Below are 27,007 nucleotides of genomic sequence, written 5' to 3' on the forward strand. Positions count from 1 at the left end.
CCAGGTCTTAGCCCCAGCAGAAGGTTGACTCCCCTGACGCTGTCCCCTGCCTGGCACTGTCCAGAGTCCCTGCTCTGGAGCTGCTGCAGTCACCTCCCATCTGCTGCCTCTGCAGCTTAGTTCTGAGCTGCCTGCTCAGCCAAGGTCATCTGCTGGTGTCTCTTTGTCCTTCTGGAGCTGGGATCTTCTCCTGCCTGCAGGGCACTGGCCTTGGCCTTGCCAGCTGCCTGAGCTGCCTTTGCCTCCAGTGGAGCCCCTCCTGGCTGCCCCAGCCCCACGTGGGTACCGCAGTTCTGTGCTCTGCTGCTTTTCTTCCTCGGGAGACCCCTTGAGGATCCTGAGTCCTCTCCTTCCTCGCTCCTTTGGACTCCACTGCCCACTGCTGCTTCCTGGCATGGCAGCCAAGGCCACCACCAGTGAGCCCACCTGGGCCAGCTGTCCCCGCTGCTGGGCAGCAGATCCACTTCTGTGCCACCCCTGGCTGGGCTGGCCGGCCTGGCCTGTGTCCAGAGCTGTCTGGGCTGGGTGGACTCTGGCCTGGGCTGTCCCAGGAGCAGATGGGAGGCCAAGGTGCAAGGGCAGCTGTGGTCCCTGTGCCATGCACAGCTGCAGCAGGTTGCAGAGCAGCACCAAGCTCTCAGCCAAGCACAGCTTGGCCAGGCCGAGAGGTGGGGGAGCAGCAGAAACCTGCTCAGAAAGCTCTGCTGGGGTGGAGGATGCCCTGCGGGGCCCTCAGCCTCCTGCTCTTGGGAACCAGGGAGCTGAGTGCTGCAGGAGCAGGATGTGTCCTGCAGCCACCACCTCCGGGTGGGAGAGGATCTTCTCGAGGGGGCGTCCTGCATGGCAGGGCAGCAGAGCTCGGGGCCAGGGAAGGCTCTGACCTGCAGCTGGCTTCTCCAGGCAGGGGTGGGTGGGCCCGGTCTAGACACCAGTGAACAGCCCTACCTTGGTCCTGCCAGGGCAGAGCCGGGCTAGGCTAGGAGCAGCGCTTCGGGAACAGAGGACACAGCTCCTTGGCTCTGCTCCTGGTCTCCTGGGGACGCTGCCAGCTGCCGCAGGTGGCCGGAGCGGGCAGGAGGACCCCGCGGCGCTGGGCAGCACAGCTCATCCTGCTCGCTGGCCCTGCCAGCTACTGCAGGTGGCCTGTTCCTAGCTGCAGCCCTCTCTGCTCCCTGCTGCTCATGTAGCCGCTCCTGGGAACAGCCATCCCGGCCCTGGCTGAGGTCCAGGCAGAGGTGAGGGTGCCGGGGGCCTGCAGGTTCAGAGCTGGAGCCTCGCCAGCCCTGCTGGTGCCTCCTGAGCTGGCCCTGGACAGCTCGGCCCCGTTCCCCTCTCACTTCTGGGTCCCACTCCGTGCAGTGTGCACTGCAGACCTTGCTCCCAGCCTCCCATCCCGGACGGACCGAGGACTCTGTTGTGCCTGGGCTTGACCCGACCTTGTGCTTCCCCTCAGCAGCCTCCAGGACAGCCCAGACCCATCAGGGCTTTTGCTGTGCTCTGCTGAGCCTGGGCTGGTGCCAGTCTCATGCCATGGCACACACTCAGAGGCTGTGGGCAGGAGAGCTGTGCCCGGAGCCCTCTGTATGCTTCCAGCCCCCCTGTGCTGAGCTGAGGCTCTGAGCTGCTCCTTTAAAGCTGACCTCGAAAGGTCCCTGCAGCCCTGCTTGAGATGTGCTCCTGGGGACATCTCCCCTCGGGTGAGCGGTGGCTGCAGCAGCAATCTGACCTCTCCTGGATGTCCTGGGGACTGGTATGGCAGGGTTGCGGTGGAGCTCACCCACAGCAGGGTGAGGAGCTGAAGGGTGAAGGAGGAACTTTTCTTCCCTTTGAGGGGCTGGCCAAGGCTGCCCAGGGCAGTGGTGGAGTCTCCATCCCTGGAGGGGTTTCAAAGCCACGGAGCTGAGGGACATGGGTTGGGGTACTGGGGCAGTGCTGGGGCCATGCTTGGACTCCATCATCTCCAAGATCATTCCAGCCCAAATGACTCAGTGATTCCATGATGCCTTGCCCTGGCTCTGCAGCAGGTCTGGTGCTGATGCCAGACTCTATGAGCCCTCCCAGGAGGTAGCTCTGGGTGCCAGGGAGCAGTCAGGAGGGGATGCTGTAAGCATCCCACGGAGAGCTCTTCTGCTCCTGCCCTGCTCCTGAAATCTGGATTTCCAGGTGGCTTCTTCTGGGGGTGTCTGTCTCAGGGTGGTGACTATCAGAGGATAGTTATGGTGGGGGAGTGAGGCTGAAGCAGGAGCACCAGAGCCCAGAGAGCCTAAGAACAATGTCCTGCTCTGCTGCAGGGTTAGAACCCCAGGCTGCCTTTGGCTGGAGAGACCTTCCAAGGCCACCGAGTACCAGCCCTGTAGGCAGCAGTGTCATCCCCAGGGAGAGCAGGGAGCTCAGAGCCCCAGACAACCTGACCCGGGCTGGTGCCAGTCATGGGGCATCTCCTGCCTCTGCGTGCAGTTACCCCTGGTGGTGCTGAGGTGGATCTGAGATGTGTCCAGAGGGAGAAGCAGCTCCTGGAGAAGCTTTGGAAGGTTGTCACAGAGCCGCTTGCAGTGACCAGTCTGCGCTGCGCTGCCGTCTGCAGTGGCGGAGCACAGCAGCAGTTGAGCCCAGCATGGTACAGGGCTCTGCACTGGGACTGTCACACCAGTGCCGCATCCTGCGAGGAGCCTGAGCAGGGGCTCCAGTAGGGCCACTGAGGTCAGGCTTGGACTCCTGGGGAGCAGCTCCACAGTGGAGGGGATTGGGGTGCACAGGAGGAGGCTGCTGAGCTGGGGGAGGAGGCACAGGGGACCGTTTCCTCTTTGAGGTGCCTCTGGCAGCTGCTGCAGGCTTGGGGTGCAGCTGCTGCAGATGGGGAGCACAGTGCTTGGCATGGGGATGTTCAGTATGAGGGTGCTCAGCGTGGGGGTGCTCAGTATGACAGTGCTCAGTGTGGAGATGTTCGGTATGAGGGTGCTCAGCGTGGGGGTGCTCAGCGTGGGGATGTTCAGTGGGAGCTGCTCCCCTCGGGCGTCCCCTCCCACCCAGGCAGGAGAGCTGTCAGGGGATGCCAAGGGAGCTGTGGGTCCCTGGGCAGCAGAGCTGGGCAGGGCCCCTCGGGAGCTGTGTCCCTTCGTGCGGTGCTAGCACAGGGCCGGGGGCGATGTCCCTGCTCCTGCTTGGGCTTTCCTTCTCCCCTGGCCTCACCATCCCCTGCGCTCACCTGGGTGCCCGTGGGAGCGTGGGGCTGAAGCGTGCCCACGGGTTTGTGTGCTCGGGTGCGTGGCTCAGCCGGGCCCTGCCAGCAGCCAGGCGGCCCCGCAGCCCCCGGCCGGGCCCTCTCGGCGCGGGTCTCCCCGGGGCGGGGCCGCGGCTACCGGTGCCGAACTCGGCTTCGCCGCCCGGGCAGCCGCCGCTGGCTCCGGCCGCGCTCTGTTCTCCGCGGAGCGCCGCGGGACCGGCCCTGGGCAGCGCCGCAGGGGCCGCGGCTCACCTGGCCCTGGGCGATGCCCCCCTCGCTCGGCCTCCCTTGAGCCCGGGGCTGCTGGCTCCGGGCTGCGAGCAGCGCGGGGCCGTGCCCGCAGCTGGGCGGCCGAGCAGGGTGCCACAGGGATTCCGGGCTGCTGCCCTGGCATCTGGGTGAGGCTTGGCCCCCCCGCACCCCTCTCCGTGTGGCTCTGCCTGGTTGTTGCACTGAGCAGCAGGGGGGGAAGTGTCTCCTGCGCAAGGCTCCCCCCGGAGCAGGGCACAGAGGCCACTAATGTGTGCCCTCGCAGCGACCAGCACAGCAGAGACCTGTCCGGAGGTGCCCCACAGCTGCGTGTGGCACTGTCCCGGGCACGGCCTGCAGGCAGCGAGGCCATCAGAGGCCCTGGGGGGCTGCAGAGGAAGGCAGGGACAGGGCTGGTGGGGCTGGGGTGGCAGCTGCCAGTCTGTGGATGCAGGACAGGCGGCGGTGGGGCCACGGAGCAGAGGGCAGTGCGGGGTTCTGGGCTGGTAGTGCACTGGGGCTGCCCCGGGGGTCTCTGCCGCCGGCGCCGCTGACCTGGTGCCCCCCTCGCCCAGGTGACGGCCACGGATGCAGACAGCGGCGCCTTTGGGTCCCTCTCCTACTCCATCGGCTCTGGCATCGGCAGCGTGGTGCCCACGCAGTTCCGCGTCGACAAGGACACCGGGCAGCTCTGCACCGCGCAGCCGCTGGACCGCGACGAGGGCACAGCCGCCTTCGACTTCACCGTCACGGCGGTGGACGGGGTGAGGCGGGGGCGGCCGCGGCGCTGCGCCGGGCACGGGCACGGCGGCTCCCGCCCTTGCCCCGGGCACCGGCGCCACTCTGCTCGCTCCGCAGGGCGGCCTGAACTCCATGGTGTACGTGAAGGTGTTCCTGGAGGACATCAACGACAACCGCCCCGTGTTCTACCCGCTGGAGTACGCTGCCAGCCTCAGCACGCAGAGCATGCCTGGCACGGCCGTGCTGCGCGTGGCAGCGCACGACAAGGACGAGGGCCCGCACGGGCAGGTGTCCTACAGCATCCTGCGGGGCAACTCGCCCCCGCTCTTCGCCCTCAACCAGGACACGGGTGAGGGGCGGGGGCGGGCGGGCAGCGCGCGGGGGGCCGTGGGGCTGCGGGGCCCGGGGCTTGGCCCCTCGGTGGTGTGGTGCCACCGGAGGTGCCTGCTCCCCTCCTCACTGCATCTCCCCAGCCCCAGCTCCTCCCGCTGCTGCCAGCCGTGTCCAGCCTCGGCCTCTGAGCTCTGAGTTCTTCTTCCTGCGCCGCTTCTGTCCTGTCTCTGTCCCTGTCTAACCGTTCCCCCCACGTGCTGCCTGCTGTGGCCTCCTCCATTCTTGTCCCTGCCTAGCTACCTCCTCTCCTGGCTCAGCTTCCCCTCCTTCCCTAAAGTTCAGTGCCACCTTTGCCCCTCTGTCATGCTTGGTGCCGCCCATCTGATGCATTCTGCCTCTACTCTGCCCTACTTTGGCTGTCAGAGCCAGAGCAGCTCCTGCTGGGGAGGGGAGGGCATTGGCAGGTGGTGCCATGGGATGAGCAGGTTCCCATGCTCAGCACAGGTGTCTAAGGCCTCTCCGTGCTGGTCCCCAGGCCCCCAGAAGGTGACTGGCATGAGCCAGGGCAAGCAGATGTCCTTCAGTCCTGCATTTCCTCCAGCAGCCTCCCCACAGCCCAGATGCCAGCTGCTGTGGTGACCCTGGCCCCATGCCCCATATTGCAGCCTTGCTCCCTCCTTCCCCTCTCCCAAGACCTCCTCTCTGGCTCACTGCCTTCAGGCCCTACCACTGTCCATCTCGGGGCTGGAGGCTGGCAAAGGAGGACCGGGGGAGGCTGCCCTAGAGGGGTTCCCCTTCTTCAGCTCCCTGCTGGGACCTCCTTGCTGCGCTACCCACTTGGGTCTTCTGCCCGAGGGCATGGGTTGTCCCCTTCCTGTTGCCAAGTACCAGTCAGGCACAGTGCCCTCTGAGCTGCCTTCTTCCCTAGGTGTCATCTCACTGTCATGGTCCCTGAGTGGCAAAGCCAACACCCTGGTGCAGCTGGTGATTGCCGCGCAGGACGGTGGGGGCCTGCAGGCCCAGCCCAGTGCCCGGGTGAACATCAGCATCGTGGAGGGCACCGTCTCACCCCCGGTCTTTGAGCAAGCCCAGTACTTCTTCACTGTGCCCGAGGACGTGCCCCTGGGCGCCAGTGTAGGGGCTGTGCGGGCACAGAACCCTCCAGGTATGGGCTTGGGCCTTTGTCTGCAGCCACTTGACCCTCTGTGGGAAATAACCTGGGGGGCGACCAGGAGGATTGGTGTCAGCAGCTGGAGATGAACCAGGGAGTACCCAGGTGGGCAGGAAGGGCACCATCAGCCTGGCCTGGAGCACCAATGGTGTGGGCAGCAGGAGCAGGGCAGGGATGGAGCCTCTGGCCTGGGCACTGGGGAGGCCACAGCTGGAAGCCTGGGGGCAGGCTTGGGCCCCTGAGGGCCAGAAAGACCTTGAGGGCTTGAGGCAGGGCCAGAGGAGGGCACCAAAGCTGGGCAATGGTCTGGAGAAGGAGGAGAGGGGTCTGGAGAAGTGAGGAGCAGCTGAGGGAGCTGGGGGGGTTGAGGCTGGAGCAGAGGAGGCTGAGGGGAGACCTTGTGGGGCTCTGCAGCTCCCTGTGGGCAGCCTGGAGCCAGCTGAGGGTTGGTTGCTTCTCCCATGAAATAAGGGACAGGACAAGAGGAAATGCCCTGGAATAGTGCCAGGGGAGGTTTTGGTTGGACATCAGAAGAAAATTCTCCACTCAAAGGGTTCTCAAAGCCTGGCACAGGCTGCCCAGGGTGGTGGTGGAGGCCCTGTCCCTGGAGGGAGGCAGAGGTGTGGAGATGAGAGCCATGGCTTAGCCCCAGCCTTGGCAGAGTTGGACTGGGTGAGTTTAAAGGACTTCTCCAACCAAAAGGGGTAGAGTTGGAAGGGACCCTAAAGACCATCCAGCTGCATCCCTTCCTGCCAGACCACACTGCTCAAAGCTTCGTCCAGCCTGGTCTGCCAGGGGTGAGGCACCCGCAGCTGCAGCTGCTCTGGGTGATGCGTTGCAGTGCCCCAGCACCCTCAGAGTGAAGAACTTATGCTGCTGTCTCATGGGTCCATCCATGCACACCGGCGTGGTGCTGCTCTGCAGTGCCCACCCGGAGCTCGCCCAGCCCAGCTGCTCTCTGCAGGGCCGAGGAGGTGCCCTGGGCACATGACTCAGCCCTGCCTCTTTGCTCTCTTGTGTGCAGGGCACACCGAGGACATCTTCTACTCCATCTCCTCGGGAGACCCTCATGGCTACTTCTCCATCGACTCGGCCTCTGGGCAGCTCCACACCAGCCTGGCCCTGGACCATGAGTCGCAGGCCACGCTGACGCTGGACGTGCAGGCGCGCAGCGGCTCCCCGCCAGCCTACAGCCACGCGCGTGTCCGCATGGCAGTGTCAGACGTCAACGACAATGCACCGCTGTTCCCCGGCCCCGCCGACTCCATCCTGCTGCCCGAGGCCACGCAGCCCGGCACCACCGTCTACACGCTGCAGGCCGAGGACCGTGACAGTGGTGCCAATGGCCAGGTCAACTTCGAGCTGGCGGTGGGCGGTGATGGTGCTTTTGCTGTGGAGCACTCCTCGGGTGTGGTGCGGCTCACCAGGGCCCTGCAGTACGAGGCCGGCGCAGGCTACGAGCTGGTGATTGTGGCTCGCGACGGCGGCGTGCCCCAGCTCAGCTCCACCTTCACGCTGCTGGTGCATGTGCAGGCTGAGCACGACCACGGCCCCGTCTTCGACACACTCACCTACCGCGTGGAGCTGCGGGAGGGCGTGCCCGTGGCCACCCGCTTCCTGCAGGTGCGGGCGCTGGCGCGCGACGCCGAGGCACCCACCCTGACCTACCACCTGCGTGCGGACGGCGATGCCGCCAGCTTCGGCATCGCGCCAGACAGCGGCTGGCTCTACGTCAAGAGCGCCCTGGACCGCGAGACGCGGGACCTGTATGTGCTGACGGTACTGGCCTCAGCGGGCAGTGGTGCGGGTGAGGCACGGAGGACTGGCAGCAGCACCGTGAGGGTCAGCATCACCGACGAGAATGACAACAGCCCGCGACTCAGCGAGGAGCGCTACTTCTTCACCGTGCCTGAGAACCAGGCCCCTGGCAGCGGCGTGGGGCGGGTGGCGGCCACCGACCGCGACGCAGGGCAGAACAGTCGCCTCTCCTACCGCCTGCTACCGCCCGACCCTGCCTTCCTCATCCACCCCCAAACAGGTGAGGGCTGCCCAGCCGGAGCCGGCCAGAGGGGCCTGTGCTGGTGGGATGGGGGCAGGGGACTTAGGCTGGACATCAGGAGAAGTTCTGCACTGCGAGGGTGGGGAGGCTCTGGAACAGGCTGCCCAGGGAGGTGGTCGAGGCCTCATCCCTGCAGACATTCAGGGTCAGAATTGCTCTGCTGAGACCTCGCCTTGAACACTCTCCAGGCCTCTGTCTCCATCACCGCAAGGAGCTGGTGGAATGAGGCCAGAGGAGGCCACAAAGATGAGCCAGGGGCTGGAGCAGCTCTGCTGTGAGCACAGGCTGAGTTGGGGGGTGCAGCCTGCAGAGGAGGAGTCTCTGGGGTGACCTCAGAGCTGCTGCCAAGAGCAGAAGGGAGCCTGCAGGAAGGCTGCAGAGGGACTTTTGCCTGAGGGTGTTTGGAGACACGCAAGGGGGAATGGTTTGGAGCTGAGGCAGAGCAGGGTTAGAGTGGAGCTGAGGAAGAAGTTCTTCAGTCCAAGGGTGGTGAGACTCTTGAACAGGCTGCCCAGGGAGGCTGTGGATGCCTCCTGCCTGGGGGTGTCCAAGGCCAGGCTGGATGAGACCTTGGGCAGCTGAGTGCAGATGAGAGGTCCCTGCGCGTGGCAGGGGCTGGAGGAAATGAGCTCTGAGGTCCCTTCCACCTGAGCCATCCTGTGCTTGGCGTGGCCCTGGGCAGCCTTCTCTAGCTGGAGGTGTCCCTGCTCACTGCGGGGTTTGGCCGAGGTAACCTCGCAGGGTCCCCCCAGCCCGGTGCCACCGGCCCGGTGCCCAGGGGGGTGGGCAGCGGCGGGCGGGGCCTGGCCGGCGGCAGAGCGGGAGGCTGCTTTCGCCCGGCCGCGCTCCCTGCGGCGCAGGCTCCTGGCTGAGCCGCGGCCCCTCCGCCGCTGCAGGGGAGCTGAGCACCCGGCGCAGCCTGGACCGGGAGCTGCAGTCCAGCCACCAGCTGCTGGTGGTGGTGGCGGACGGCGGAGCGCCGCCGCGCAGTGCCACGGGCACCGTCCTCGTCACGGTGCTGGACCAGAACGACAACGCTCCGAGCTTCCTGCACCGCGCCGCGGGCCCGGAGCTGCCGCTGCAGGTACCCGCGGGCTCGGGGCGGGCAGGGGACTGCGGGCGAGGTGGGCACGCTGCTGGCAGCGGCCCCCGGGCGCGGGGCGCAGAGGGCTCTGCCGCTGGGGGGTCTGGCCCGCGGGCAGGGCTCCCTGCCTGGCCCGGCCCATAACGAGCAGGGGGCGCAGGCGGCTGGCAGCCTCCGGGCGCGGCCAGGCCCTGGGGCCCCACCGTGTGCCCGGCGCAGCCGCTCCCGGGCGCCGGAGGCGAGCTCAGAAGCCTGCTGCGGCGCCCTCGCTGCGCCCCGGCCCCGGCCCCGGCCGTGCTGCCGCCGAGGCCGCTCCTGCTCCCCGCGGAGCGTCGCTGCCCTCGCCCGGCGCCCGGCTCGGCCAGTCCAGCTCCTCTGGCTGCCCTGCCCACGACACCGGCCTGGCGCCAGCAGCTTCTGCAACAGCTCCTGAAACAGCTCAGTGCTGGCCTTTGCCAGCTTTCCGTGGGCTTCTCGTGTCATGCCCTCAGGCACTGCCCGGGGTCTGCGCCGGGGGCGAGGAGCAGGGCTGGTGCCACGAGTCAGGTCCTCTGCCGTGCCCAGGGGCGCTGGGGGCGGCCGGAGGGTGCCCAGCGCCGCTCAGTGCCGCCCGGACTGTGCCGCAGGTGCCGGAGGAGAAGCCGCCAGGGCTGCTCGTGGCCTCGCTGCAGGCCAAGGACCCCGACGAGGGCGAGAACGGCACCGTCGTGTACTCGCTGGCAGGTAGGGGCCGCCCGCCCTGCCCCGGCTGCCCGCGCCCGGGCCCTGCCCGCTGCGGCCCGCTGCCAGCCGCGGCATCTCCCCCTCCCGTGCCCCTGTGTCCTGTGCCGTGTCCCACTCACATGCCCCCCATGCCGTCTCCCCTTCTCATGCCCCTGCTCCTTATGCCATCTCCCCCTCCCATGGCCCCAGCCCCCTATGCCATCTCCCCCTCCCATGGCCCCTTGTCCCCTATGCCATCTCCCCCTCTGATGCCCGCCGTGCCACCTGCTCCGCAGGCGCCTGGTCGGAGCGCTTCTCGCTGCACGCCGCCAGCGGAGAGCTGCGCACCGCGGCCGTGCTGCGCCGCTCCGAGCGCGCCGAGTACGTCCTGACCGTGACTGCCAGCGACTGCGGGGCACAGCCACTCCGCACGGCCGCCAGCCTCCGCCTCCAGGTACGGCGCGCCCGGGGCCGGGGCATGGGGAGGGAGAGGCCTTGAAGGTCCAGGCGTGGCCCCAGCGCTCCCCTGGTACCAACCCAGGGCCCTCGGCACCAGCGCCTGGAACCCCTCCAGGGCTGGGGACTCCACCATCTCAAGAGGCACAAATTGTTCTTCAGAGCCAGCCTCAACCTTCCCTCCCTCATCCCTGCCCCCTCTACCCCTTGCTCTCTTGAGGACACCATTGCTTTGGCACCTTCTCTCCCTCCACTGCCTTCATCCCAGGGCACCCTCTGCCCTCACTCAGCTGTGGCTCCAGCATGGGAACCTTCATGGAGAACCTGGGAAGGGATGGGAAGGGTCCTCCTGACACTGAGCACCTTCCAAAGCGGCTCAGCAGCTCTGCCTCTCCTGGCGTGGAGAGCCAGCCCTGCCCTAATGAGCTGCTGCAGAGCAGCCCCTGGCACTGCGGGCACAGGGGCACGAGCCAGTCCCAGCACCTCCTGGCAGAGGTGCACTTGGCACGAGGTCTTCTGGTCTGCTGGCCCTGCCAGGTGCTTCTCTGCTCTCAGTGGTGCCCTTCCTTCAGCAGCAGAGGCCCCAAGGTCCTCTCCATTCCCGCACCTCCCATCCCTGTCCTGCTGCTGCCGAAGGTATCTGAGTCCCTGCTGGATGTCCTGGGTGCTGACAGTGCCCTCTCGGCCCACTCCTGGTCTCCTCAGCTCCTCTTGGGAGACCAGAGGTGGAGGTCAGCACCGAGACCCACCTCTGAGCAGGCTGCAGTTGCTCTCCTTCAGCCAGCCTCTGTCAGTCCTCTGCCACAGCCATGTCCAGGCAGGGCCTGTCCCCACGTTGCGGAGAGATGTCCCACGGCCACTGCTGAGAGGCAGGTGAAGCCAGACACCTTCCGTGGCCGTCATCTCTCTTATCCTGGAGGAGCAGAGCTGTGCCAGCCTGGCTCTTCTGCCCTCCACAGCACGTTGATGCCAGCTCCTCCTGAGGCCACCTCTGTAGCTGCTCCCACTGGGGTTGTGCCGCAGCCTCCAGAGCCGAGGCTGGGCAGGTCGTCCCTGAGGGGCTTCTGCTGGGCTCTGTTGCTGTCCCAGTACTGAGCTCAGTCACAGCCTGCTTGGGGAGGCAGCTCTGGAAGTCTCCTTGTCCAAGCCCCTGCCAGGTGTCTGGAACTGTCTCCAGGCAGCTGCTGAGGATCTCCAAGCAAGGAGACTCCTCCAGCTCCCTGTGCCAGGGCTTGACCACCCTTGGAGTGAAAAGTCTTTGGTGATGCCCAGAGGGTCCCCATGTGCTCCAGTTTGTGCCCATGGTCTCTGACACTGGGGGCCACTGGCAAGGGCCTGGCTCTGTCTTTGTGGCACCCCCATGCAGGCACCACTGGCTCCAGAGGCTTCTCTGGCAGTCAGTAGCTCCTGCCACTCAGCCTGGCTCCCTCACTCTGCCTCAGAGCCCTCTCCAGGCCACTCTTCACCCCTGGGCCGCAGGAGCCAGGACCTCATCCCTCACTGCTGCCTCCCCTCGCAGGTCCTGCCAACCTCCCGGGTGCTGCCACGGCCAGATGCCACAGTGCTGACCCTGCACCCCCCTGAGGGGCTCAGGCCGGGGTCAGTGATTGGCTCGGTGGCACCCCCGGACGCCTCAGCACGGGGAGAGGTGACCTACACCCTGGTGGGGGGCGGTGGTGACGGCAGCTTCGTAGTGGACAGTGAGAGCGGAGCGGTGCTGGCGGCACGGGAGCTGGACTACGAGGCGGGGGCGCGGCACGTGCTGCAGGTGAGCGCCGAGGACCGCCGCCAGGGCTACCCCCGCAGCCGCCTGCTGCTGGTGCAGATCCAGGTGCAGGACCGCAACGACCATACGCCCGCCTTCCCCACGGACCCACTCATCATCGTGGTGCCCGAGGGCGCCCGGGCTGGCGCCACTGTCTTCACCTTCCAGGCGCAGGATGGGGACGGGGCTGGCCCCAACAGCCAGGTGCGCTATGCCCTGCGGCGCCAGGAGCCCCCCGGGGCCCCCTTCCAGCTTGACGCCCACTCGGGGGTGCTCAGCCTCCATCGCAGCCTCGACCGGGAGGCCGCTGCCTCCTTCCTGCTGGTGGTGGAGGCCACGGACCAGGCGCGCAACGTCAGCCAGCGCCGCTCGGCCGTTGTCACCGCCCGTGTCTTCGTCAGCGATGAGAACGACAACGCGCCCGCCTTCCTGTCACCTGCTGCCGTCGCCGTACCCGAGGACCAGCCCACCGGCTTCGTGGCCCTGCACGTGGTGGCCCACGACGGTGACCTGGGCGAGAACGGCCGCGTCAGCTACGCGCTGCGGGCAGGCAACAGCAACGGCTGCTTCCACCTCAATCCCAGCACCGGTGAGCGGCAGCATGGCAGCATGGGGCAGAGGAGGGTGCAGGGCCCCGAGGCTGTGGTCAGAGCACGGGAGGAGGAGGTGGAAGGTGGAGAACCGCTGGGAGGGACATCTGGTGCCTGGAGAGTCCCAGGGGCAGCACCCACTTGGCCTGGCTCTACTGTCTCACTGTGGCGACGGCGCCTTGTGACAGCACCGCCCTGGGGATGGTGGTGTTGGTGCCATATGGTCCCCGCTCCCTGTCCCCCAGGTGCACTGTCCATCGTGAGGGCCCTCGACCGGGAGGAGATGGCACAGCACAACCTGACAGTGGTGGCCATGGACCACGGCTTGCCACGGCGCTCGGCCACGCAGCTGCTATCGGTGCTGGTGCTGGATGTTAACGACGAGGCACCTGCCTTTGAGCAGCTCGAGTATGAGGCCCAGGTGATGGAGAACCTGCCAGCGGGCAGCCCTGTGCTGCGTGTGCTGGCCACAGACCACGACCTGGGTGAGGACATGGGCGAGAGGCTGCTTCCAGTCTGCTGGTGGCCTGTCTGGAGGTGCAGCACCTGCGGCTGGGCCTGCTCTGCCCCTGCCCCCTGCCCCATTACCGGGCTGGCCATGGAATGACCTGTGGGAGAAACTGAGCTGGAGTGGAGGCTGAGGTCCTCTCTGCCCCCCAAGACCTTTGTTCCGTGGGGGTTCCTCAGCCAATTTCCCTTCCACTGGGCTGGCACCTCCCTGCAGCCCACATCTCTGCCCAGCTTTCACCCCATCCCACCCCTGTGTGATGCTGGGGGGAGGCTGTGGGGGTGCCTGCTGGGCTACCCCCAGACCGTGTCGCTGCTCCCTGCAGGTGCCAATGGGCAGGTGTCCTATGGGGGTCTCGCCGGGGGGCCGTTCTCCATCAACCCGCAGACAGGGCTCATTGTCACCACACGCGCCCTGGACCGTGAGCAGCAGGAGCAGCACCTGCTGACGGGTGAGGGGTGCTGGGGGCCGCTGGGGCCTCTACCGCTGGGGCATGGAGCTGCTGCAGCTGGGTGGGGCTTGAGGGGCACCAGGCTGTTGGAAGGGTTGAGCGTGAGGGAAGGCTCTAAGCATGAGCAGTGGGGTGGCCTGTCCCTGGAGGTGCCCGTGGCACTCGGGGTGTGGTTTGGTGGGCACGGTGGTGCTTTGCCAGTGCCTGCGCTGGGTAACCTCCGAGGGTGCTTCCAGCCCCAGTGAGTTTGTGACTCTGCCATTCAGAGCTGTGGAGCTGTGGAGCTGTGGGCTTAGTGTTGACCTGGCACTGCTGGGGACTGCACTCCATGGTCCGAAAGGCCTCTTCCAACACAAGGGAGTCCATGAGTGCCACGCAGCCACCCCTGGCACCAGCTGGGCACCTGCATGAGCCAGGCAGACATCATCAGAAGGTGGCCTCTTGCTGTCTCCCTGCAGTCTATGCCCGTGATGGAGGCCTCCCACCCAGGCTGTCCAAGGCCACGGTGCGGGTGCAGGTGGGCGATGAGAACGACCACGCGCCGCGCCTGGAGAGCCAGGCCTGTGCCCTGCAGGTGCCCGAGAACCAGAGCCGCGTGGCACTGCACACGCTGCGGGCCACCGACCCCGACGCTGGCGACAACGGGCGCCTGCAGTACCTCCTGGCAGGTGGGCACCACTCTTGGCAGCTCCTGTTCACAGAATCCCCAGTCCCGGCTTGGTGGGGTGGGAAGGGGCCTCTGGGACCCACCCAGGAGAACCCTGGTACTCCAGCAGAGCACCCAGAGCAGCTTGCCCAGGGGCACCATGCCCAAGGGGGTTGGAAGCTCTCCACAGAAGGAGACTCCAGAATCTCTCTGGGCAGCCTGCTCCAGACCTCCAGCACCCAAACACCTTTCTCCAGCTGGCACCTCCTGGCATCCACTTGGTGCCCCTTGCCCCTTGGCCTGGGCACCACTCAGAGGATGCTAGCCCCAGCGTCTTGCCCCCCACAGCCCCCTGAGCTCCTGCTGAGTGTTGCTGAGATGCCCTCTGAGGCTGCTCTGCTCCAGGCTCTCAGCCCCAGGCCTCTAGGCCTTTCCACCTCAGTGCTCTCCTGCTCCAGACCACAGGCAGCTGTTGTGGCCCCAGGAAGGAGCACCTCAAGACCTCTCTGTGCTGCTCTCATTCCCCAGGTGCCTTTCTGGCTGCCCAGGCTGCTCTGGTTCCACACCACCCTTCAGGGGCAGCCACCTGGGCTCTCTGCAGCTGTCCGTGCGACTGCGGTCTGGGACTAAGGAGACTCCATCCCTCTGGGGCCTTTTAGAGGGCAGCCTCTGCCCTCCCTGCCAGGGCACACTGGGGTGGGCTCCACGCTGATGTCCAGGCAGTGCAGGGCAGGGCCTTCCTTGTCCCAGTTGTGATCATGCTGCCTTGTGACCTCCTGTCCTGAGACCCTGGCACAGGCTGCCTGGGGAGGCTGTTGATGCCCCTCCCCGGTGGTGTTCAGGGCCAGGCTGGAAGAGGCCTTGTGCAGCCTGAGCTGGTGGGAGAGGGCTTGGCACTGAATGAGCTAGAAGGTCCCTTCCAACCCGACCCATTCTGTGGCATCTCTTCTTTCCCAGATGGAGACCCCGTGCAGGACTTCAGCCTGGATCCAGTCTCCGGCGTCCTCTCCACTGCACGCGCCCTCGACCGGGAGCGGTTGGCATCCTACCTGCTGACCGTGGTGGTGCGGGACCACGGCAGCCCCCCGCGCAGCGCCACCATGGCGGTCAGCGTGCGGGTGCTGGACCTCAACGACAACGCCCCGAGCTTCGCACAGGCCTCCTACGCTGTGGAGGTGCCAGAGGACCTGCCCGTGGGTTCCCTGGTGCTGCAGCTGGTGGCTGAGGACCCCGACGAGGGCACCAACGGGCAGGTCTCCTACTATCTGGGCAACGAGTCATTGGGTGCCTTCCAGGTGGAGCCACAGAGCGGGCTCATCCGCAGTGCCCTGCCGCTGGACCGCGAGCGGCAGGCGGCCTACAGCTTCCTGGCCACGGCAGTGGACTGGGCGCCGCGGGAGCCCCGCAGCGCGGCTGTGCGCGTCACCGTCACCCTGCGCGACGTCAACGACCACGTGCCCACCTTCCCACAGAGCCCGCTCAGCCTTGCGCTGCCGCGCCACGCCGCACCCAAGCAGCTGGTGGCCACCATGAGGGCAGAGGACCGGGACGCGGGCGCCAACGCCTCGGTGCTCTACCGCCTGGCGGTGCCCAACCCTGCCTTCAGCGTCAACTCCTACACGGGGGAGATCCAGCTGCTGCAGCCCCTGGCTGCCCTGGGCCCACGCCAGCGCACCCTCTTTGTGCTGGCCGCTGATCTGGGGCAGCCTGCGCTCTCCTCGACCGGCGTGGTGCAGATCCTGCTGCAGGATGAGCCCCCCTGGGGACTGCGCTTCACCCGCGGGGCCAGCGAGGTCACCCTGCCTGAGAACCCTGCCCCAGGTACCCACTGGGTGCCAGGGTGGGGAGTGCCAGGGGCTGCTGGGCTGGCTGTCGGGGAGAGGCTGCCAAAGGGAGCCTGGAGCCGGATGGGGTTGGTGCCAGCGAGAGGAAGTGACTGCAGCTGGCCCCAGGCAAGGTTCAGGTTGGACATCAGCAGAAATTCCTCCACTGGAAGGCGTTGCCCAGGGAGAGGTGGTGGAGCGCCCAGCCCTGGGGGGTTTCAGAGCAGCAGAGATGTGCCCAGGGCTGTGGTTTGGCAGAGTTGGAGAATGGTTGGACTCCCTGATCTGAGATGTCTTCTCCAACCCAAACCATTCCAGGTTTCTCTGCTTTAAACTCAGAGAAGGAGGCTCCTGGGAAGCTCCATCGGGCTCTGGGGAGACGCAGGGGACGGCAGGGTCTGAGTGGTGCCCAGGTTGCCCAGGGTGGTGATCCCTGTGCCTTTGGCTCAGGGTGGGCAGGCTGCTGTGGGCAGATCTCCAGGGGTCGTGGCAAGACCAGAGATGGCCATGGACAGGCCCCACGAGTCCTCCCAGCCCCAAGTCTCCGTCAGCTCCTGCAGAGCCCTGGGCAGAGCTGCGTCCTGTGATGCCAGCGGCGCTGCCCCTCGGCGTCTCTCTCCGCAGGCACGGTGGTGGCCACACTGCAGGCGGCGCACGCCGGAGGCTCCTCTGGCCGCATCAGCTACAGCATCGTCAGCGGCAATGAGCATGGCGCCTTTGGCATCCAGCCCAGCTCAGGTACGGCCACCCCTGCCCTGCTGCCTGGCAGCCCTTGGCCCACAGCCGCCGTGGGCACAGTGCCACCCACCGTGCCCCCACACCAGCAGAGCCGGCAGTGGGCACTGCCCTGATGCTGCCCTTGTGTTGGCAGCGCAGCTTTGGTGTCCCCCAGTGGGGCCGCTCCCCAGAGCCTCCCAGGCCCTGCACAGGCCTTGGCCCGGAGCAACTCTTAGCATGGGACAGCCTCTGGGGACCACCTGGGCTGAGGGTGCAGGGCTGGAGAGCAGCCCCGGGGAGACCTCCTGCATGTTGGGGCAGCTCTGGAGGCCTCAGCACAGGCCTGGAGCTGCTGCGGGGGGCCAGAGGAGGCCACAGCCATGCTGGCAGGGCTGGCAGTGCTCTGCTGGGAGGCCAGGCTGGCAGAGCTGGCAGTGCCCAGCCTGGAGAAGGCTCCAGGGACGACACCTGGTGGCCCTGCAGGGCTGGAAGGGGCACGGCAGGAAGCTGGGACAGTTTGGAGCAGGAGCTACTGGGATTGGCCCAGGGCGGAGGGTTTGGAGCTGCAAGAGGCACCCTCAGGGCAGAGAGAAGTTCTGCAGCAGGAGGCTGGACAGAGCCTGGCACAGGGTGCCCAAAGAGAAAGGAGATGCCCCATGGCTGGCACTAGCCCAGGGCAGGCTGTTTAGGGCTCTGAGCTCCCTGCTCTGCCCGGGGCTGTCCCTGCTGGCTGCAGGGCTGGCATTGGGTGCCCTCGGAGGGTGCCTTCAGCCCAACCCATTCTGTGATGCTGTGCCGTGGGGAAGCTCCTCAGAGCTGCAGCTTCTCGCCACAACCCAGTCCTCTGGTGCCTGCTGGAAGGTTGGTCTGAGACAGGCCCCAGGCTGGCACGGTGCCTGTGCCCCCTGCAGCCTGTGGCCAGAGTGCTTGCTCTGTCTGCTGGAGAATGGATGGGGCCCAGGACTGGAGAGAGGGAAGCTGAGGGGGGCACCTCCCGGTGCATGCCACGCGCTCAGTCCTGCCCGCTGTGCCCCTGCCAGGTGCCATCTCGGTGCGGGACCCCAGCAGCCTGGACTTCGAGGCCAGCCCCCGGCTGCGCCTGGTGGTGCAGGCAGAGACTGCAGCGTCCTTGGGCTTCACGGCTGTGACCCTGCTGCTGCAGGATGCCAACGACAATGCCCCCCGCTTCCAGCTGCTGCACTATGTGGCCTTCCTCCGCGAGTCCCAGAGCTACCACTCGCCCCTCATCCAGGTGCGGGCGCGGGCAGGGCACCCCTGGCTCCACCGTGCCTGGGCTGCCCTTGGCGGGCTCTGCGGAGCTCCACAGCTGCCCTGCTGGACCTCTCCTGGGCTCCACAGGTGCTGGCAGATGACCCGGACCAGGGAGCCAATGGGCAGGTGACCTATGGCATCGACCAGGCGGTGCCCACTGCCGGCCTGTTCCACATCAACCCCCAGACTGGCACCATCAGCACGGCTGCCATCCTGGACAGGGAGATCTGGTCCCAGACGCGGTGAGTGGGGCTGGGGGCACCGACCAAGGGTGTCCTGCCCGTGGCTGCAGAGGGTCCTCTGCCACTTGGTGCCACCCGACACTGTCCCAGCCCTGCCCAGGCAATGCTCTGCCTGGCAGCAGCACCTCGGGCATGGCTGTGTCCATCCCTCACCCACACGCCCACCCCTCTGAGATCCTTGTGCCCGCCCACAGCTTGGTGCTGACCGCGACGGACAGGGGCACGCCGCCGCTGGTGGGCTCTGCCACGCTCACCGTGGTGGTGCTGGATGTGAACGACAACAGCCCGACCATCCCAGTGCCCGCCGAGGTGCGGGTGCCCGAGAGTAAGTGCGGCCAGCCCCATGGGCGGGCACCGCGGCCAGTGCCCGGCACGGGCAGGAGTCTGAGAGCTTCACCCACCCCTGCCAGGGGCTGGCTCAGGCTGGCACTGGCTTGGGCTCCCTGTGCTGGAGCCATGTTCGGAGGGGCAATGGCTGCGCTCTCCTGTGCCAGCTGTCACCTGCCCCAACCCTCACCTGCCCTGTGCCAGCTGTCACCTCTCCTGTGCTAGCCCTCACCTGCCCTGTGCCAGCTGTCCTGTGCCAGCCCTCACCTGCTCTGCCCCAGCCATCACCCGCCCTGTGCCAGCTGTCCTGTGCCAGCCCTCACCTGCCCTGCCCCAGCCATCACCCGCCCTATGCCAGCTGTCCTGTGCCAGCCCTCACCTGCCCTGCCCCAGCCATCACTTGCCCTGTGCCAGCCATCGCCTACCCTGTACCAGCTGTCACCTGCCCTGCCCAGCTCCCAGGCCCTTCTCCCCCAGCAGCTCCGGTGCCCAGCTCTCGCGTGCCCAGCGCAAGCCGGGTCTCCCCCAAGGCGCTGGTGCCAGCCCTGGGCCTCTCGTCCCTGCAGACACGCTGCTGGGCACCCAGATTGCCCAGCTGACAGGCAACGACGTGGACTCGGGCCCCGCGCTGTCCTACACGCTGGCAGCGCCGGGCGAGGCCGCGGGCACCTTCGCGGTGCTGCGCTACGGCGGAGCGGTGGCGCTGACGGCACCGCTGGACCGCGAGCGGCAGAGCCGCTACAGCCTGAGCCTGCGGGCGTCGGACGGCAGCCACCAGGGCCAGGCCACCCTTGCCGTGCTGGTGGAGGACGTCAACGACAACGCCCCCAGCTTCAGCCAGCCCTTCTACCAGGTACCGTCGTGCCTGCTGCCGCACCGCGTTCCGCCGCTGCCTGCCTCACCCGGCCTCGGGGGGCAGGGAGTCCTGCAGCCCTGGCACCATGCTGGGTGGGACAGACCTTGGAGGTGACAGAGCCCAAGCACGGCCCCAGCCCTGCCCTGGCACCTTCGACCCAAGGACCTTGGCACCGCAGTTCCACAGCCTGGGCCTCCCCAGGACTGAGGGCTCCACCGCTGCCCTGGGCAGCCTGGCACAGGCCTGGACGACTCTCAAGGGGCACGAATTTGTCCTCAGGGACAACCTTAACCTACCCTGGCACACCCTGAGGCTGTCTGCTCTTGCCCATCCCTCAGCACAGCCCTTGGCCCTAGCTGGCTCCAGGTTGCCCCCAGGGAGCTGTAGAGCCTCAGGAGGTCTCCCCTCAGCCTTCTCTGCTCCAGCCTCAACCCTCCCCAGCTCTCTCAGCTGCTCCTCACAGCTTCTCCAGACCCCTGCCCAGCCTTTGTGCCCTCCTCAGGGTCCTTCTGGCAGGGAGGAGCTTTCTCGCTGTGAGATTCTCCTGTGGATAGGTCTGTGGCCATCCTGGCTCTTCTGGTGGGCTCCTGCACATGTCCTGACAGCCTTTGTGGTGTCACCATGGAGTGGCTGTGGCCAGGAGGCTGGGAGCAGGCAGGTGACAGCTGTGGCCCTGCAGAGCTTTGTGCACAGCTCCAGGCTGGAGCAGGTGCCAAGGCCAGGTGTCAGAAGGGTCACCGCCTGCAGCAGGCTGCACCTCCAGAAGGATGCCAAACTGCAGCCAGGAGTGCCCCAGTGTGGGGCTGCAGTGCTGAGTGGAACCTCCCCCATGCCAGGTGACGCTGCCAGAGCACACCCCTGCAGGCAGTGCCATCCTCACTGTCAGTGCCACCGACCCAGATGCGGGCAGCAATGGGGACGTCACCTTCCGCCTGGCTGTGCCCAGCCCTGATGTCGCCATCGACCCCAGCAACGGTGTGTGGGCAGCTGCTGGCAGGGGGGCTCTGGAGGGGTCTGCAGAGGGAGGGGTCCCCATGCTGGCACAGCCCAGGCCCTCCTAGGCCACGCTCTGGGGTGGCCAATGGGGTGGGCACAGTGGGATGGCACCACCTGGGGTGGCCAGTGGGATGGGCACGGTGGGGTGGTACCATCTGGGGTGGCCAGTCGGGTGGGCACGGAGGGCTGGCACCACCTGGGGTGGGCATGTTTGACCCTGAGCCCTCCCAACTCCCACTTGCGCCGCAGTGTGACGCTGGCTCTGCGCCCTCACAGGGACTCTCTTCACCATCCGGCGCCTGGAATTTGATGCCCAGCAGCCCGCCCTGGAGCTGGTGGTGGAGGCACACGACCAGGGCTCGCCCAGCCTCTCGTCCTGGGCCGCGGTGCAGCTGCAGGTGCTGGATGTGAACGACCACAGCCCTCGCTTCCAGCTGCCGCGCTATGAGGCCAGCGTGCCCGAGGACCTGCGCCCAGGCACCACGGTGCTGACGCTGGAGGCAGGCGACGCTGACCTGTCACGGGAGAACGGTGCCTTCGACTACACCATCGTCAGCGGCAACAGCGGCAACGCCTTCCAGCTGGAGAGCAGGGCGGGCTGGGCCGGGGGCCGGCTCCGCGCGCAGGGCGCCCTCGTGCTGATGGAGCCTTTGGACTTTGAGGCGGTCCAGAGCTACAACCTGACGGTGGCGGCCTCGGACCGGGGCCTGCCGCAGCGCAGCACCACCGTGCCCGTGCTCATCACCGTGCGCGACGTCAATGACAACCCTCCGGTCTTCGCACGCACCGAGTACCGCGCGGCCGTCAGCGAGGCTGCGCCGCCGGGCACCGAGCTGCTGCGCCTGCAGGCCCACGACGCTGACTCGGGGCCGCGCGGCCGCGTGCGCTACAGCATCACCTCGGGTGACCAGCAGGGCCTCTTCCGGCTGCACGAGGCCAGTGGTGCCCTCAGCCTGGCTCGGCCGCTGGACTGCGAGGCGCAGGCGCTACACGCCCTGGTGGTGCGGGCCACGGACGAGCCGGGTGGGCACTTCGCCCTGGTGCCCGTGGCCATCGAGGTGAAGGACGTCAATGACAACAAACCCTACTTCCCACTGGCAGTGCTGAGCGCTAGCTTGCGTGAGAACCTGCCCCCTGGCACGCTGGTCGCCACGCTGCACGCGGCGGACGCTGACCGCGGCGCGTTCGGGGAGCTGCACTATGCAGTGCTGGAACAGCCGGCGGCAGAGCCCAGCGTGGGCGAGGGCCGCGATGCCTTCGCCGTCAACAGCAGCTCCGGGGAGCTGCGCTCGCGCCTCTCCTTTGACTACGAGCGGACCAAGGCCTTCCAGCTCCTCATCAGGGCGACCGACGCTGGCAACGCCTCGGCCACGGTGACAGTGCAGGTGCTGGTGACGGGGGAGGACGAATACGACCCCATCTTCCTCAGCCCCTCCTTCAGCTTCGAGGTCCCCGAAGGCGCCCGCAAGGGGCAGAGCATCGGACAGGTGCTGGCGACTGACGAGGACGAGGGGGCCGACGGTGTGGTGCTGTACTCCCTGGCCAAGCCCTCGCCCTATTTCGCCGTCAACCAGACCACGGGCACCATCTACCTGCGGGCAGACAGCCAGCCCCAGGCCAGTGCGGGCCGTGCCAAGCGGGAGCCACGCGAGATGAGCCTGGAGGTGTGGGCGCGCGGCCCCCTGCCCACCTCGCGCTCGGCCTCGGTGCAGGTCACCATCGATGTCACCCACACCTCCTTCGGCCTGGCCCCGGACCTCAACCTGCTGCTGGTGGCCGTGGCCGCCTCCCTGGGCGTGGTGGTGGTGCTGGCCGCCGTGGCCATCGTGCTGGCACTGGTGCGCTCCCGCCAGCGGCGCGGCAGCCCGAAGGCGGAGGGGGACAAGCCGCTGGGCCGCGGGCAGAGCGGCTCTCTGCAGAAGCTGGGCCGCGAGGAGCCGCCGCTGCCCGGCGCCGAGCACATCTACCACCAGGCGCTGCCAGGCTACGGCGCCGAGCCGGCCGGGCCCTACACGCGCGGCGGCTCCCTGGACCCCTCGCACTCCAGCGGCCGCGGCTCGGCCGAAGCCGCCGAGGATGACGAGATCCGCATGATCAACGAGCACCCGCGCGTGGCCAGCATCACGGCCTCCCTGCAGGAGCACATCGCGGCCCGCGGCCCCGACTCGGGCATCCAGCAGGACGCCGATCAGCTCTCCGACGTCTCCTGTGAGCCCGCGGCGCTGGACGGTGCCCACTGGTTCAAGAGCAAGAAGAGCTCGGGGCTGCTGCTGCCGGGGCCGGCCCCGCAGCTCTACCGTGACGACGGCGGCGGCGGCGGCGCCTTCCTGGGCGTGCGCTGCGGCCCGGGCGTGTCGGCGCCGGCCCAGGACTACGCCTTCCCCGAGGACGGCAAGCCCGCAGCCGAGGGCTCCCTCACCGCCATCGTGGCCAGCGACGAGGAGCTGCGCGGCAGCTACAACTGGGACTACCTCCTCAACTGGTGCCCGCAGTTCCAGCCGCTCGCCAGCGTCTTCACCGAGATCGCGCGTCTCAAGGACGAGAGCTCCCTGCGCAAGCCCTGCCCGGCCAAGCCCAAGGCGGAGCCCAAGCCCCGCATCGACCCCCCGCCCCTCATCACCTCGGTCGCCCACCCGGGTGCCAAGTCGGTACCGCCCAAGCCGCCGCCGGGCAGGACCTTCCCGCACCTGTCCTCGCTGCGACGCTCGCCCATCAGCCACGAGGGCTCCATCTCCTCCTGCGCCATGTCTCCCAGCTTCTCGCCCTCGCTGTCGCCGCTGGCCGCCCGCTCGCCCGTGGTGTCGCCCTTCGGCGTGGCGCAGCCGCCCTCGGCCTCCGCCATCAGCGCCGAGCACTCGCTGGAGCCGCCCGAGGAGGCCGAGCTCCGCATTTAGGACTCCCGCCCCACGCCACGGGGCTGAGCCCGCTCCCTGCGGCCGCGCTGGGCGTCCCTGTGCCCTCCGGGGCTGCTGGCCGCTGACGCTCCCCGCAGGCTGGCAGGTTCTGTGCCAGGCTCAGTGCCCATGGACCGCTGCTGCCAGGGCCAGAAGCCCACAGCCGCGGCTCCTTGACAGCACTGGCAGGACGGTGCCAGATGGGCACAAGAGCAGGCGGGCAGGGACTGTGTCTGCACCCAGCCATGTGCCCAGCAGCTGGCTTGATAGACCCACGCCTGGGCAGTGCCCCCTGTCCCAGCGTCCCCGCAGGAGCTGCAGGGGCTGGGCAGGGTCCCGTGTCCCTGGGCAGGGACACTGCCCAGCACCTGCAACTCTGCCCACACTACCTGTGGGCACGGGATGGCCAAACCTGCTTCCTGGAAGCCATGGGTGCCCCATGCCAGGCTGGGATGGTGAGAAGGAGAAGGCAGTGCCCGCATACTGCTCAACCCCGTGAGTACTGGGGGGCACAGGAGCTCCTTCGGGGTCTCACAGCCCCTCCCAGCTCCTGCCACTGCACATAGTCCTTCTGAGGGCACCCTCCTGAGCTGCTGCTTCTCCATGCCAGGCTGGTGCCCTGCTCACCGTGGCAGCCCCAGTCCTGGAGATGGTGCTCCTGGGGCCAGGTGCCCCCTCGGGCTGCAGGCTGGCCACTGGACATGGCGTCAGACGTGGGCACTGCCCAGGCACCCGCTGAGAGGAGCTGCAGCGCAAGAGCTGCCGCAGCACTGGTCCCAGAGCCCTGGCATAGGCTTTGCTGTGGCACTGTCACACAGACCTGTGGCCTCCTGCTGCATATGGTGGGCAGCAGAGGGGTGAGAGGTGCCCAAAGAGCCCAAAAGTGGCATGGTTCCAGTCAGCGTGCCACAGTGACGGTGGGGCACCAGGCAGCTGCCCCTGTGGCACTTGCCAGGACAGAGGACCCCAGGGACACCTCCAAAGGATGGGTGGGTGCCAGCACCCTCAGCTTCCAGCAGGAGCTGTTCTGTGCCATGCCGTGGGCACGGGATAGAGCCATGCTGCCATGGGGCAGGTCCCCATCCTCACCCCAGCACTGTGGCACAGGCACAGTCATGCCCTGCGCCTGTGGGCCTGGGCACTCCCAGTCACTGCCACACACACAGTCATGGGCACGGAGAGAGGGCTGGGAGCAGGCATGGGGGCAGTGGGGCAGCCCTGTGGGCACAGCCAGCCTGGGCACGTCCACGGGCTTAGGGGCACTGTGGGGCCCAAGGAGGGGCCCAGGGGTGTCCTCTCTCACACTGCCCCATGCCGTACCCCTGGCCCCAGGCTTGGATCACAGCACCCAGACCACCCAGGCCTGCCCACCCCCTCTCTCACTGGGCACCATTAGTGGCTTCAGCCCCGCCTGGCACTGTCCTGGCCCCGAGCCTCCAGCCTGGGCTGTCCCATGGCTGGCCCCGCAGCAGGCACAGTGCCCATGTCCCTGCTGCGGGCGGCCCTGGAGCTGCCCTGGGTGTGGGGCAGCGACACAGGACGGGGATGGTGGCACCAAGGGGCTGCATGGGGACCACAGAGGTGGGGGGGAGGGAGGGTTCCACCTCAGCACAGAGACACTCGCGGGGGCTCCTGGGCTGGGCACCCCTCGTGCCCTCTCCCGGCCGGGCCGTCGCGCTCACGGGCACCGTGGGGAGCGAGTCGAGGGTGCCGTGGGCGCCCCGCACGGGCCAGGGCCGCTCCCTGCTGCATGCTTGGGACAGGGGATCGCGGAGGGGGCACCCCTGGCACGGGTTATTTATTGGAGCCTTTGTACCCACTTCTACTCCATTTGTACCTTGCGTATTGAGCTGCATGTGCGGGCGCCCAGCACAGCCTGTGCCCAAGTGCCAACCCCTCCAACAAATGCCTTAATAAACCACACTTTGTACGGAGACTGGCGCGCCGCCGCCGTGCCAGGCCTGTGCCACCGCCGCCATGCCAGCCTCATGCTGCGCAGTGAGCACAGTGAGGCCACCGGCACCGTGCCGTGGCAGGCAGGGCCGGTCCTGGGCTGCATGGGCGGGCACCTGGCACAGAATGCATCGGGTTGGGGACCTCTCGAGTCACCTTGTCCGTGCCCTGCGGGCAGCAGGGGCAGGGGCAGGCTACCCGCGGCCACACCGAGTCCGACCCTGGGGATGAGGTCTCCAGCACAGCCCTGGGCAGCCTGTGCCAGGCTCTCTCCACCCTCACTGTGCAGAGCTTCTCCTGATGCCAACCTAACCCCACCCTGCTCCAGCTCCAAACCACTGCCCCTGGCCTGTGCCCCCAGCCCCCTCTGCAGCCCGTGCCCAGCCTGCCCGCAGCTGCCCTGCAGGTACTGAAGTGCAGCTCTGAGCTCTCCCTGCAGCCTTCTCCTCCGCGGGCTCAGCGCCCACAGCTCTGGCCCAGCCTGTGCCCACAGCAGAGCTTCTCCAGCCTCGGAGTGCCTTGATGGCCTCCTCTGGACCCTCTCCAGCGGCTCCAGGTCCCTCCTGTGTCGGTGCCCCCACAGCTGGCCCCAGCCCAGCGCCGAGCAGGGGACAGAATCGCCTCTGTTCATCTCTGCCATGCTGCTGTGGGTGCAGCCCGGGCTGCCCTTGGCCTTTGGGCTGGCAGTGCCCACTGCTGGCTCCTGCCCAGTTTCTCCCCCACCAGCACCCCAAGTCCTCTTGAAGGGCTGCTCTGGATCTCATCGCCTGCCAGCCCGGATCGACACCAGGGCTGCCCTGCCCCAGCTGCAGGACCTTACCCTCTGCCCTACTGACCCTCAGGAGGTTCTGCTCAGCCACCTCTGCAGCCTGCCCAAGTGCCTCTGGGTGCCTTCAGTCTCATCAGCCTCACCTCGGTGCCACCTGCCCACCCGCTGAGGGTGCTTCAGTCTCGCTGCGCCGCTGATGGAGACGCTGAAGAGCTCCGGTCTGGAGCCCTGGGGCGCGCCCTTGTACCCCACCCTCACCTGCACTTCGAGCCACTGCCCCCTGCCCCGGAGATGCCATCCGTACCCTGCGGCACACAGCGCCCCCCTACGCAGCCCAGAGCGGGGGCGCCCTAGCGCTCTGTGCCAGCGCGGCCGGGCCGGGCCCTGGCAGAAGCTGCCCGCGGCGAGCGGCGGGGTCAGGGCAGTCGATCCCTGCCGGCCGCAGCCCGCCGGGAGCCTCCTGCTGATCCCATCCGGCTCCAGAGCTGCACAAAGCTGGCGCCAGATGGACAGGGGCGGCCGCGGCCCCCCGAGCCCTGCCCAGCCGCGCAGCCGGAGGGGCTGGGTTGGAGCTCTGGAAGCTGGGGAGCAGGGAGGGAGCAGGGGCAGGACGCTGGGATGCGGAGCAGGAGCAGGGAGGGAGCAGGGGCAGGACGCTGGGATGCGGAGCGGGAGCAGGGAGGGAGCAGGGGCAGGACGCTGGGATGCGGAGCAGGAGCAGGGAGGGAGCAGGGGCAGGACGCTGGGATGCGGAGCGGAGCAGGAGCAGGGAGGGAGCAGGGGCAGGACGCTGGGATGCGGAGCGGAGCAGGAGCAGGGAGGGAACAGGGGCAGGACGCTGGGATGCGGAGCGGAGCAGGAGCAGGGAGGGAGCAGGGGCAGGACGCTGGGATGCGGAGCGGAGCAGGAGCAGGGAGGGAGCAGGGGCAGGACGCTGGGATGCGGAGCGGAGCAGGAGCAGGGAGGGAGCAGGGGCAGGACGCTGGGATGCGGAGCAGGAGCAGGGAGGGAGCAGGGGCAGGACGCTGGGATGCGGAGCAGGAGCAGGGAGGGAGCAGGGGCAGGACGCTGGGATGCGGAGCAGGAGCAGGGAGGGAGCAGGGGCAGGACGCTGGGATGCGGAGCAGGAGCAGGGAGGGAGCAGGGGCAGGACGCTGGGATGCGGAGCAGGAGCAGGGAG

General features: G+C 67.8%; 1 protein-coding gene across 1 annotated transcript in view; it reads left to right on the forward strand.

The window, feature by feature from the left end:
• Positions 1-23,304, forward strand: part of DCHS1 (dachsous cadherin-related 1) — a 40,792-nt gene extending 17,488 nt beyond the window's left edge. The window contains exons 3-21 of the mRNA XM_064144092.1: positions 4,048-4,236; positions 4,331-4,562; positions 5,475-5,711; positions 6,742-7,755; positions 8,673-8,860; positions 9,487-9,583; positions 9,859-10,016; positions 11,538-12,372; positions 12,619-12,858; positions 13,207-13,332; positions 13,791-14,000; positions 14,936-15,799; positions 16,426-16,539; positions 17,559-17,770; positions 17,878-18,032; positions 18,227-18,357; positions 18,926-19,212; positions 20,052-20,190; positions 20,488-23,304. Of these exons, the coding sequence (XP_064000162.1) occupies positions 4,048-4,236; positions 4,331-4,562; positions 5,475-5,711; positions 6,742-7,755; positions 8,673-8,860; positions 9,487-9,583; positions 9,859-10,016; positions 11,538-12,372; positions 12,619-12,858; positions 13,207-13,332; positions 13,791-14,000; positions 14,936-15,799; positions 16,426-16,539; positions 17,559-17,770; positions 17,878-18,032; positions 18,227-18,357; positions 18,926-19,212; positions 20,052-20,190; positions 20,488-23,105 (8,046 nt within the window). The 3' untranslated portion in view covers positions 23,106-23,304. The remainder of the gene's footprint in view (positions 1-4,047; positions 4,237-4,330; positions 4,563-5,474; positions 5,712-6,741; positions 7,756-8,672; positions 8,861-9,486; positions 9,584-9,858; positions 10,017-11,537; positions 12,373-12,618; positions 12,859-13,206; positions 13,333-13,790; positions 14,001-14,935; positions 15,800-16,425; positions 16,540-17,558; positions 17,771-17,877; positions 18,033-18,226; positions 18,358-18,925; positions 19,213-20,051; positions 20,191-20,487) is intronic.
• The last annotated feature ends 3,703 nt before the right edge of the window (positions 23,305-27,007 follow it).

The sequence above is a fragment of the Pogoniulus pusillus genome, chromosome 6, assembly GCF_015220805.1.
Source record: "Pogoniulus pusillus isolate bPogPus1 chromosome 6, bPogPus1.pri, whole genome shotgun sequence".
In the NCBI taxonomy this organism is placed as follows: domain Eukaryota; kingdom Metazoa; phylum Chordata; class Aves; order Piciformes; family Lybiidae; genus Pogoniulus; species Pogoniulus pusillus.